The sequence below is a fragment of the Mus pahari genome, chromosome 1 (assembly GCF_900095145.1).
Source record: "Mus pahari chromosome 1, PAHARI_EIJ_v1.1, whole genome shotgun sequence".
NCBI classification, from domain to species: domain Eukaryota; kingdom Metazoa; phylum Chordata; class Mammalia; order Rodentia; family Muridae; genus Mus; species Mus pahari.
In genome coordinates, this window is record NC_034590.1 from 155,496,456 (window position 1) to 155,508,793 (window position 12,338).

Here is a 12,338-nt window from a genome sequence, read left to right on the forward strand (position 1 = left end):
TTGATTAGCAATAGTCTCTGCTCCTATTGGATAACACATCTGTGTTATCCAATAGGATAATCACTAATCACAGTGCTATTTATATTTACTACTTACTTACAATTCAGTTTCTCAGTCACACTAACCAGCTCCTCCACCAGGCCAGGCATGTACCTCATGTGACAGACAGACAATGCTTTCACCCTCATGATAAGGTCTCCTGGATAATGCTACCCGAAACAGACAACCACTCTCAAAACTTATCTCATCTTCCACTTACCTACAAAGGCTATTTGGCTGAGGTAAATGGCTACTAAACCGAACTTCTCCGGTCATCTCTTCACATGCAAATATACACTTTGGATCTTTCTTCTTAATCTTCTCATGCCTACAAAACCAAGATACATTAGTTGACAACCTGATTCTCACAAATACTCTCAAGGTTTCTCACCATGTAATCTCATTCAATTCTGAGTTAAAAGATAATTTTACCACTATAGAAAGAAACAGAAAAATAAACAACTGAAATTTTTCCACTACCATTAATTATGTCAAAGTTCTCATCATTTCTTACCAGGTAAATGGCTGCAGATGATGCAAAAAAGGCCTATATCCAGCAATACATTCAAACACCATGGTTCCAAAGCTCCAATAATCCACAGTGGCTGTGTACGGCTTATTTTCAAAGAGCTCTGGGGCCTTAAAATAGAAATTGCTTTAAGTGCCAACATTGTAAGAAAAGAGCTATTATTGTTTTGAACTAAAGAAATAACAAGGAGAATTTTAAATAATCAAATTAAAGAAATACTGTCTCACCAAATACTGCAATGTTCCCACAAAAGATGTACAGAGACTTCCTTGATCAACATCTTTGGCATAACCCAAATCAATTATTTTATGTATTGTCTGTGAATAATAAGACATACCATGTATTAAATTGCTGAAATATCTGTAAAAGGAAGGTAGGTTGGGGTGTAGTTTAGTGACAGATTGCTCCTATTCAATGTATAAGGGTCTAAGCATAGCAAAAAATAAAAAGGTGAACGAACCACTGAGAGGGCTCGGCTGATAGAGGCACCTGACACCAAGTCTGATGACCTGAATTTGAACCTCAGGTTCCATATGAGAGGAGAACTAACTCCTGCAGGTTGTCCTGTTACCTGAATACAAGTTACAGCACATACATGCATGCATGTACACAAAATAACATAATTATAATTATAATAAAAAAAAAGGTACCAATGTTTTTACAAACTGGAGAGATGACGGTAAAGAACCTGGGCTCTGAGACAACACAAGGACTAAGTTTCACAGGCTGACCACTATTTAGACGTTGTTAATCTTTCTGCTAATTTTTGAGACAGGGTCTCACACTGTAACACAAGTTGGCATCAAACTTACATCAACCCTCCTGCCTCAACCTCCCAAAAGTTGTTATCACAAATGTCAGGTAATATGCCTGGCTAACCATATAACCTTGATCAAGGTTTCTTACACAATTAGGTCAACATTCCTAGTCCAGAGATGAGCAAGACAGATGCTTCTCTAAGAAGTCACTGTTCCATAGAGAAGAAAAAAATGTCACCACAAAACTACACTTCAGGGGCTGCACAGTTGGCCAAGCAGTTACAAGCACCTGTTGCTCTTATAGAGAACTCGAGTTCAATTCCAATCACTCACTAATGGCTTACAGCCATCTGTAAATCTAGACCCACGGACTCTGATGCCCTCTTCTTGTGCCCTCCACAAGCACCATATGTGGCGCACATACACATAAAATAACAACAGCAGCAACAACAACAATATATCTGGAACAATACAATAATAAATCCAGAATTAAAAAACTCTACAGTTTAATTCAGTGAAGACCGCAATAGAAAAATTATAAAGTACTATGTGTATATAATTAATAAGGGCACTAAAGTCTCTAAGGACTTAATATATCAGGAAGACTATAACAATAAGCATGAACATTCTCCAGGTTTCACCTACCTTCCCACCAACATCTTGAAGAACTATATTTTCAGGTTTTAGATCTCGATGTATAATTTTGTTTTCATGCAAATATCGGATCCCAGATCCTAAATAAAATTTCAAGTGTATTGTGAAGTAACAGAAAATACTGTTTAAAAAAAATCGCATCACATTTTGTTTTGTTTTTTGAGACCAAGTCCTTTGTGCTGTCTGGCATGGAATCCTTATGTAGCAGAGGATCCCTTCCAATTCTTAATCCTCTCGTTCTATCTCCCAAGTGCTGGGATTGCAGGCATGTCCCACATACTCAGCTTTTAGACAGGGTCTCACTATATAGCCCTGGCTGGCCTGCTGGTCTTGATCTCACAGAGAACTTCTACCTTTGTCTCCCAATGTTGGAATAAAGGGTATGTGCTACCATGTCTAGCTACAGTCAGTTTTTAGCTCACATTTTCTATAGATCTACACTGATGCAAAAATTATGTCCAGAGTCATTATGGAGATGGCTTAGTGGATCAAAGCAAGTGCTGTGAAAGCCCAAGGACCTGAGTTCAAACCCCCGCCACTCACATAAAATAGTCAAATATGACTTTGTGTAATAACCCCAGCAGGGTTAAAAGTGGGGAGAGGCAAATCTCAGGAGCTGGCTGGTCAGCCAGCCTAGTCGAAACATGGAGCTTCCAGTTCAGTCAGAGACCCTGTCTGAAAACAATCAAGGTAAGAAAACAAGAGCACTTGTCATCCTGCCCTTGCCTCCAGATGCATGCCCCTGTGAGTGTGCACCAACAATCACCCCCATGTGCCACACATATACCTCAACACCCCATGTAACACACATACCACAACATGCCACATCCTCCCACATTTATACGATCTATCATTAGAGTAGTTCAGATTTTCTTCACCAGAAGTTCAATAACACCAAATAAACACTAGAAAAATTATAATATATACTCATTTATTGGAATCAACATTAAAAGCAAATGGAATGATCAATTTTTGAGGAAATACCTGTAACCCCTAAATCACATTCTTAAACTAGACTTTACTGCCCATGACCCAGGAAAAGAAGCAACACCAAAACACACAGGGAAATTAATTCTTGGCTTTTGAGGTTTCATTAAAGGTCTAGATCATGGTTATTTTAGGGATTTTTTTCAGTAGTAATTCATCTCAAGGTAACTTGAGGACCTATCCTCCTAAAGATGTAATTCCTCTATAAACAAAACTACTATGTCAGTGTTGGGGGAAGGTGGGAGAGGGGATGAAATGAATGCTGTTTTATACCACTTCTGTTATCACTGGAACATTTATTAGACAGCGACACACAGCCAAAACCAAACAACAAACAAACCCCCTCATATAGAAACAAATGCCAGAATGTGCTAGTTTTCATTAGCATCATAAGAAATGGATATTTCTAATTTTTTTAGAGATGATAAAAATCCATATGCTTTGTAGAGTATATAAACAGTTCTCCTTCACTTCAAAGAAGCACACAGAAGTTTCTGTGTACCAAAGGGGCATTTAATTGCAATGATATTTTAGTATTAGTTACATACCTATGTCACTCAGTAAAGAAAGTATTTGGCTTTCTTTAAGTCCACAACAATTTTCTGGTTTGTTGAGTAGCTAAAGAAAAAAGGAAAAAACAAGTCTACTATTGTTGAGTAGTAATACCAAAATCATCAATCACTATACCATCAGAGAATATTCAAGTAAAAAAAAGTCATAATAAAGAAGTTATAAGGACTGGTGCATGTCTATATGGTCAGCACATGGGAAGATGAGGCAGGACCATGAGTTCAAGGCCAACATGGGTTATGCTGAAAGTCTGTTTCAAAAATTGTAACAATGACAAGAGATATAAGGGTAAAAAATAATTATGAAATCCATACTGAGGTTGAATATATTTTATGAGAAGGCTCATAAGAAGTAAAGGTAAGTATAGAAAAAAATTAATAATAATAATAAAATAAGTAAAGACAAGGGCAATAGCACTTGAAATTGAAAATGCTGACAAAGAGATACATTTAAAATCAAATATTAAGAATGATTATAATATAAAAGACAACTTGCCGGGCAGTGGTGGTGCACAACTTTAATCCCAGCACTTGGGAGGCAGAGGCAGGCTGATTTCTGAGTTCGAGGACAGCCTGGTCTACAAAGTGAGTTCCAGGACAGCCAGGGCTATACAGAGAAGCCCTGTCTCGAAAAAAAAAAAAAACCTTTTTAATAAGTCCCACAAACGTTGATACTTTTATTTAAAATGTCCAGCACAGAAACAACAATTTAAAAAAAAAAAAAACATGTTCTAGGCCAAGCAAGGTGGCACTCAGGCAGAAGCAGACAGATCTCAAGGCCAGCCTGGTCTACAAAGTGAGTATTAGGCCAACCAGGGGGTCCATAGTGAAACCCTGCTCAAAAACAAAAAACAAAAACAAAAAAGACCATACACAAACCTAGGATGTATATAGTGATTAGGTTTTTGCCAACTTGGCACAAGTTAGAAGAAAGCTCATTTGAGGCGAGGCCTGCATCATCCTGGCCAGTAGACAAGTCTGTGGGACATTTTCTTGATACACAGTTGATGTAGCAGGGCCCAGCCCACTGTGGGAAATATGCCACCTCTAGACAGTCCTGGATTGTATAAGCAAGCAGGCTGAACAGGCAATGACGCACAAGCCAATAAGCAGTGTTCCTTCATGGTTGCCACTTCAGTTCCTACCCTGCTTTTCCTCAGTGATGGACTGTGATCAGAAAACATATAAACTTTTATTTTCCCAGGTCGCTTTTGTTTGTGGTCTTTAGCACAGTAAGAGAAATCATTAAGACAAAGGTTAACGTATTTTCTGTAAAGAGTCAAATACTAAGTACTTCAAGCTCTGGAAGTCAAATAACCTCTGTCTCGCTACTTAAATCTAGAGCTGTTCATAAGCAGCCATAAACATGCTCCAATAAAAGTGTATTTACAGAATGGGTGGCAGGACTACAGTTGCCTATCCTTATTCTCGATGACCGTATCACATATGACTCAGAAACTGCTAATGTTTGTGATTTATTATCTCAGTATCTCAAAACATCCACACTACCTTCCGGAGGTCCCCTCCAGAACAGTACTCCATTGCTAGAAGAGGCACATCATTAATTAAAAAATTCAATTCCTCAGGAACATCACAGGCCTTTACAACATTTGCATGGTCCAACCTAACAAGAAAAAAAAACATTACAATAAAAAATATGTTTTCCAATGAAGAGGGACTGGATTTGATAACTACTGAGATAAGATTGGTTTTACTTATAAAACTCTAAATTCTGATTGTACTGTAGTTAAATCTTAGCTAAAAGGCTATTAATTTCTGAATTGTCTGATTAAAACAAACGAATTTATAAAACAAACAAATTTATAAGAAAAATATCATCGCTGTTACTATCACATTTCTGTGTGCTAAGCAGTATGCTTTTTACATATATCAACTAATTTACCTGTCACAATAATCTTAATACAAGTATATTTGTTAATGGTATCATTCATGAGAAAATCGAAGCACTAATTGGTTAGGTAACATAAAATCATGTGGCAAGTAGGTTGACAATGAAGATTTAAATCTGACCCTGAGGAATACTAAACATCTAAACAGATTTCCTTCCAGTTTAAAATTTAAATACAAGTAAGTTGGTTTCAATAATTATGAATCACATTATTTGCTGACTTCAACAGTTTTTTTTTATTTTTTGGTTTTTTGAGACAGGGTTTCTCTGCATAGCCCTGGCTGTCCTGGAACTCACTTTATAGACCAGGCTGGCCTCGAACTCAGAAATCTGCCTGCCTCTGACTCCCGAGTGCTGGGATCAAAGGCGTGCGCCATCACACCCGGCTATGACTTCAACAGTTCTTAATTTTTTTTTTTTTTTAATGTTAGAAAAGGGTACTGATCCCCTGGAAAGTAAGTTAAAGACGGTTATATATTAGCTACTGTGTGGGAACTAGAAACTGAAAATCAACTTGAGTCTTCTACAAGAAGAGTAAGTGTTCTGAACTGTTTATCTCTTTCTTTGACCCATTTCTTCTTGGTTGGTTGGTTGGTTTTTAACATAACAATCTTAATCTCCGCACTCATCATCACAGTGTAATAAAGCCCTAAAACAGTACAGAGTCTCTCCTGTCCCAGGAACTAAAGAAACTAGTGCTGATTACAGGATCTGAGAATTAACATTATTGGGTTTCCTGTTAACTCTGCCACTTTGTCAAGCTTGAAAGTCAAAATAAAGTGAGTTGACACAAAATTCAAGTCAGAAAATGCTCATTTCAACTCCAGGACCAGCCATGTGACTGTGTTTCTTCCTTCTTATCTACAAAACAGAGCAATACCCCAAGCAGAAGTGTGCAGACAACCACAAGAATGATCCCTAAAGCGTATTACTGATAGGAGCACGCTATTAAAGTTAAAATATATCCACTGTCCTTTCAAAAGCCCGGTTCTCTTCTCCTTAAGCACATGCCCTTTTCTTAGTGACTCTTTTCTAACAGAATGCAGTGAGAAATGAAACCCAACTTCTAAGGCAACTTTTTAAGAGATATGCCAGCTTTTCCCCTGTTCTCCTCATTCAGAGCATTGTTCTGGGGAAGCTCGTTGCCATGCTATTAAACTGTGTGCATTTCCCTACAGAGAGGCGCCCTAACTGAAGAATTGTTGCCTCTGGCCAGCAGCCACATGAGTGAGCCTGGAAGTTAACGCTGTAGCCTTGGTCAAGCCAAGGCAATGTCTCAGGAGAGGCCCTGAGCTAGAACCACAGATAGCTCAATCACAAACTAAAGATACTAAATATTCAGAGTTTTGAGCTATGAAATTTTAGGATAAATATCTATAAAACAATGGATGAATTATTTAATAAAAGTTAACTACAAAAAGAAATTTTTATATACTAATCACAAAGTTGCCCAATATTCAAAAGAAACATTTAAAGAGTCAGGTTGAGAGTGTTGTCTAGCTAATGTAAACTATAACTTCCTTAGCCATAATGTGACAGACTATCTAAAATAGAGCACACATATTTATGACAAAATCACATTCCCAAAAAGGTCTTCAGAAAAGTGGACTCCTGACCTCTTTCCCTGCTACTGACAACTGTCTGGGCTGTAGAACTGAAGAACTAAGGCAGAGCATGCACTTACTTTTTCATGATCTGGATTTCATGGCACCATCGCTCTCTGTTTTTGGTACTTAGCTCTAAACGACAAGACTTAATTGCTATTTTGATATCAAGTTCCTGTCAAAATAGAAAATATAAATAAATTATGTTCTCCTACAGGTTTACTTACAATCAAAAAATGTCAACCCAGGGAAATAACATTCAGTTTAGCTTAACTAATTAAACATACTGTCCACAGCTCTCTTTAGCCAACGTTAGTTACATGAACCATAATACTATTATACCAATGATTTGAAACTGTCATATACCCCATAGAACATAAGCAAAAACTGACTGGGCAGATCCTACAATAGATCTCTTCAGAAGATTAGATATACTACTTAATACTTTAGAATATTGTCTACAACATACTCCGAGAAATATATCAAGGTCCCATTTCCCTAACAAATCCTTTCTCAAGCTTTGTCAAAACAACAAACAAGGGCCCTAAACTTCAGTACAAACAAAATGAAGAAGATAATTCAGGGCTCCCTAGCCTCAAAATAAAAGAAACACTTTTCATATGACCAGATCTACTGTATAACAAAACCAAACAAAACCCTCTAAAACTAGATCCCAACCTTTACATTTCAAATGACACGGAAAATCATCCGAAGAATGGTACATCAGTTCACACATCTATAATGCAAACCAAAGACCTCTTGCCTAAGACTAGTAATGTCACTGATTCGAACTGAAAGTTAAACTATCCTATCCACATCAGAGGAAACAGCCAGATATCATATCCTGGCAACACCAACAATGCAGTCAGAACCAAAAAAGACTATACTATGTTAAAAACTCTGAAGGGTTGTATAAATGTGACATCTCTAATGCAAGCCAAAGGTGTGGTAAAAGCTGTGTGATTAGTGAGAACAGTATCCAGAGTCCAAAAGAGGAAGCGGGAAGCAGGGAGCAAGACTTGGGTGGATTAGTCTAACTAGGAATCAGGAGGAGGAAGAAAGCTAAAAGGTCAGTCTGGGGCTAAGAGAGACTATAAGCTAGCTTTAGCATCAGGCTCACTCCTTTCACTTTTGTTATAAACAGACAGGTATCTGATAATAGTGACATCCTATATAAAGTGTTACCACAACAAAGACAATAAGCCCTAAATTCTGATATGATTAAGGCAGAAATTTATCTATTTGATATAGGTCATAATCACAAGAGATCCTTCAACTCCTTAGTTTCTATTTCACCTGAGGCAGGGTTTTCCCTGTCCGATTACATTAAAATATTAGTGCAGCAGGAGCCCTGTGACTGGGCAGGGAAAAGGGAGGCGGAGCTAAGAATTACAGAAACAGAGAGCACCTCAGGAAGAGGGGAAAGCCAAAATGGAGGTGGAGAGACAGGAAGATTCTGATCCTGTGTGGTTTTCAATAGCCATAGGTAGTTATGCTATCATAAAGGATAGAATGATTGGGATAATCTGTCTAGCCTAGGTGGGCAGCTTTTATCATTATCAACGGGTTTTGAAATTATCCTATTGGAACTGAGTATTGATATATGAACCTGATGGTTAATCATAAACTTCTAGAGTTTTGTTTCTACTGGGTTGGTGGGTGTTGTGGTGGCTGACAGTGGGGTGGAGCTGCAGCCCCACCAGTGAGTTGGCAGGCAGAGAGTAGCTGGGATGGAATGCGGAGAGGTGGAGGGTCTTTTTAAATATTTACCGCAACATTCACCTACCCCGAGAAACTCAATCTTTTCAAAGAGAATATTCTCTTGGGAACTTTATAGTTGCCAAACAACAACAAAAAGATGTTTGTTGGTTTTTAAATGAGACTAAGTAATGTGGGTGTGATGACCCCCACAGACTCATGTGTTTCAATGTTAGGCCACAGAGAGTGGCACTATTAGGTGTTGTTAGAGGAAGTGTGTCACTGTAGGGCAAGCTTTAAGGTCTCCTAAGCTCAAGCTACACCCACTGTGAGACACAGCCTCTCCTTGCTGTCTTTGGGTCAAGATACAGAATTCACAGCTACTTCTCCAGTACCTTCTCTGCCTGCATGCCACCATGTCCCACCAAATGATAACTGACTAAACCTCTAAAACCAGCCCTAACTAAACGTTTTGCTTTATAAAAGCTGCCTTGGTCATGGTGTCTCTTCACAGCAATTAAACCCTAAGACATCTTTCAGTGCCTAGGGTATCAAACTGTACTTATGTTTATTTCTGAGACAGGGTCTTCTTATGTAACTGACACCGGCCTTGAGCACAATATGAAGGCCACCCAGTCAGGCCTCAAATCCTCCTGCCTCAGAACCCTTGGTACTAGGATTACAAGTGGATGCCATCATGCCCATCTCTCTCTGAAACGAAAAGCTCCTTCGGAGTAGAAAATATTATTCTTGTTGATTTGGGTACCATCAGCACCTGATATAGCAATCAACTAAATCATTTCATGTCCTTTCTCCTGTCCTCAAAGGTATATATGAAACACTGGAGCTGCTGCTATCAGTGAGTATACTTAAGATATTACTAAGATGTCTGTTCTTGGACATTACTAAGATTACTGTTTTTCTAATTAAAATGTATTCCTCATATATGATGTTCCAGAACACCATTTTTATCTTACTGCACCTTTTGTAAAAGTCCAAGCAATGAGGGGTGCCATAACATGACAGTGGAGAGCTATCAGCAGACAATTACAGTACCTACCTTGTACTTAGTAATGTCTCTGTTACCATCTGACTCAACTCTCAAGCAAGCCCAGGATGTAGGAATATTCTTCTAAATATTTTACAGTCAACAAATCCTATACTACAATGATCAGTGTTCAAGATCTATTCCTTACATCCTTCAGGAAAGCAAAACCCTCACTAATAATGCACTGGCTTGTATTGATATTATTTTTTTTCCTGGACAAAAGATGCATAAGTTTTATTGACTTTTCAAAAGACCCACAACTCAAAAATAATTAACTAGGGCTGAGGATGTAACCCAATGGTAGCCCATTTGCCTAGCATGTGCAAGGTCCTGTGTTCCACCCCTAACATTAACAACAGCACATTAAAGTAAGAAAAGTGACTGTTAGTTTGAAAAATCTTTTAAAGGCTCGAGTAACTGCTGTTGCAACGGGTGCATGTTCTTCGATAAATCAAAACAAACTTCTGAGCCTGATCTTAGCTGTCTTCTGCAGAACAAACCCCTCTATTTCCTTTCCTCTGAAGCAAGGCTCAATTTCATCACCTTACTCTCACCCTGGTTTTTACCTGAAAGGCTCCAATTCCAAATCCAAGTCTGTCAATGTTTCGCAAGGGTCAACTCTGGACACCAGTTAGGTTTCTCGTCTACTCCAGTCTCCAGTGGATCACACCGCTCGCTCCCGAGGGAGTGTGAGCAGGCACACGGAGACACGGACGGGGACACACACACACACACACGCACGCACGCACACGCACACGCACACGCACACACCGGCACTCCACATTCATACAGACGCCTCATCACCACACACAGCTGCAACGGCTGTTGTCACTCACTGCCCGGAGACCTGACACACCTGGACCGCGGCCACCCAGGCTCACAAGCACAGGATGCTCGATCGCCCGCCCTCGCTCACTGCCCCAGCCCCCAGCCCCAAGCCCCGCCCAGAGTCGCGACCACCACCCCTCCCACCTTGACTGACAGCTCGGGTTCCACGGACGCCCGGACAGAGCCGGCGCCACGGCTCCCGCCCCCCGCCTCACCCGGTGCTGGTACAGACTGACGTTCCCGAAACCGCCGGTGCCAAGCCGCTCCCGCATCTCCCAGGGGCCGCCCGCGCCCGGCCGCAGCCCCGGGGGCCGCTCCATGGGGCGGGAGCGCCAGCCGCCTCAGGCAACGCCGCCGGTCCAAGGCCGGTTCCGGGCCGCCGAGGCTTGCGAGTGCTCCGTCTCGCGAGACTGCGTCACTTCCGCTAGCTTCCGCATGCAGAGTCCCGCCCAGAGCTCCTGGAGTCACCCTTGGATTGGTGCTGCGGGAAACCGGGCACCCGCGGCTTGCCCTGGGCAGTTTTAAGTGCCCTGGGCAACTTCCAGGCTGCGAGGACCATCGTGCGTGCGGTCCCAATTTATTTTATTTTTGTTTGTATGGCTATTTTTTAATTAGTTCTTTAAAGGTTTCATACAACGTGTTTTTATTTAAAATAGCTCTCTCTCCAAACCCTAAAGACCCCATTGTCCCTACCTCGTTCACATTTCATCGTTTTGAGAGCCCTGCCCTCTGCCCCTCGAATCCTACCACACTCGCCAGTCGGCACCGATTAAGGCCACCATAAAGATGAAAGAAAACTGTGCTAACCGCTTTGTTGATTGATTAGCCTTTTAAATCAGAATGTCTCCTATAATCCCAAGCCACCCAAGGATGTGAGGTTATTCCAGAATGAAAACTCTTCTTCCGAACTCTCTGAGTTTCCTACCGACATTACTGCTAAGCCTTGTTCTTGCCGACTTGAGTTGGAATTGTTTCTGAGGTGCGCCACAGGGCTACAAAGCCAAGCCTGGAGGAGCTCTCCGCCCAGTGAGGCATACTTGTGAGTGGTGGGCTGCACAGGGAAAGTCAACCCGCCTAGACATTTGAGTGGGTTATCCGCTTCATGGACTCTTTAAGTGTCCTGTTCTGAGATAGGATCCAGCCTGGGCTAGAACTTGTTATTCCTCCATCTTTCCAAGACTGGGACTAAGGGGTTGTAGTACTCCACAGGGCTGAAGCTAAGGATGCTAAGAACTCAAAAGTGTGAGTCAGCATAAAATCAAATTCTCAACGTCAGCATGCAATTCCATGTTGTGGGTCACTAATAGTGAGTGGTATTCGATAAGCTGGTTTCTATTATTTTCATATCTTTCATGGAATTGGAATATCAGACTTGAAGGTAATAGAAATGAGCTTCTGAGAGCATTTTTGGAGCAGAGGAGACTGTCATGTAACAGTATGAGACCTCACTTGCTGTGTATGGTAGAGCCAGGAGTGATAGGTGTGTGCAGTTTCCACAGGTGGGATGCAGTTTCATAACTTGTACTCGAGTGATGCTGAAAACTCCAGCCAAGATAATGCTGATGAGGTTACTCAATATGGTTTCTACAGTGAGTTCACATTTTAAATATTCTATTCTTTGTTGTTGTTTTCGTTTGTTTGTTTTGTTTTTCCAGACAGGGTTTCTCTGTATAGCCCTGGCTGTCCTGTAGACCAGACTGGTCTCGAACTCAGAA

At 40.6% G+C, this 12,338-nt stretch overlaps 1 protein-coding gene across 1 annotated transcript in view; it reads right to left on the minus strand.

The window, feature by feature from the left end:
• Chuk (component of inhibitor of nuclear factor kappa B kinase complex) overlaps positions 1-11,008 on the minus strand; it is a 35,315-nt gene extending 24,307 nt beyond the window's left edge. The window contains exons 1-8 of the mRNA XM_021216299.2: positions 10,839-11,008; positions 7,130-7,224; positions 5,046-5,160; positions 3,516-3,585; positions 1,972-2,060; positions 796-885; positions 554-678; positions 260-367 (exon numbers count right to left, since the gene is read on the minus strand). Coding sequence (XP_021071958.1) covers positions 260-367; positions 554-678; positions 796-885; positions 1,972-2,060; positions 3,516-3,585; positions 5,046-5,160; positions 7,130-7,224; positions 10,839-10,943 — 797 coding nt within the window. The 5' untranslated portion in view covers positions 10,944-11,008. The remainder of the gene's footprint in view (positions 1-259; positions 368-553; positions 679-795; positions 886-1,971; positions 2,061-3,515; positions 3,586-5,045; positions 5,161-7,129; positions 7,225-10,838) is intronic.
• Positions 11,009-12,338: the final 1,330 nt, after the last annotated feature.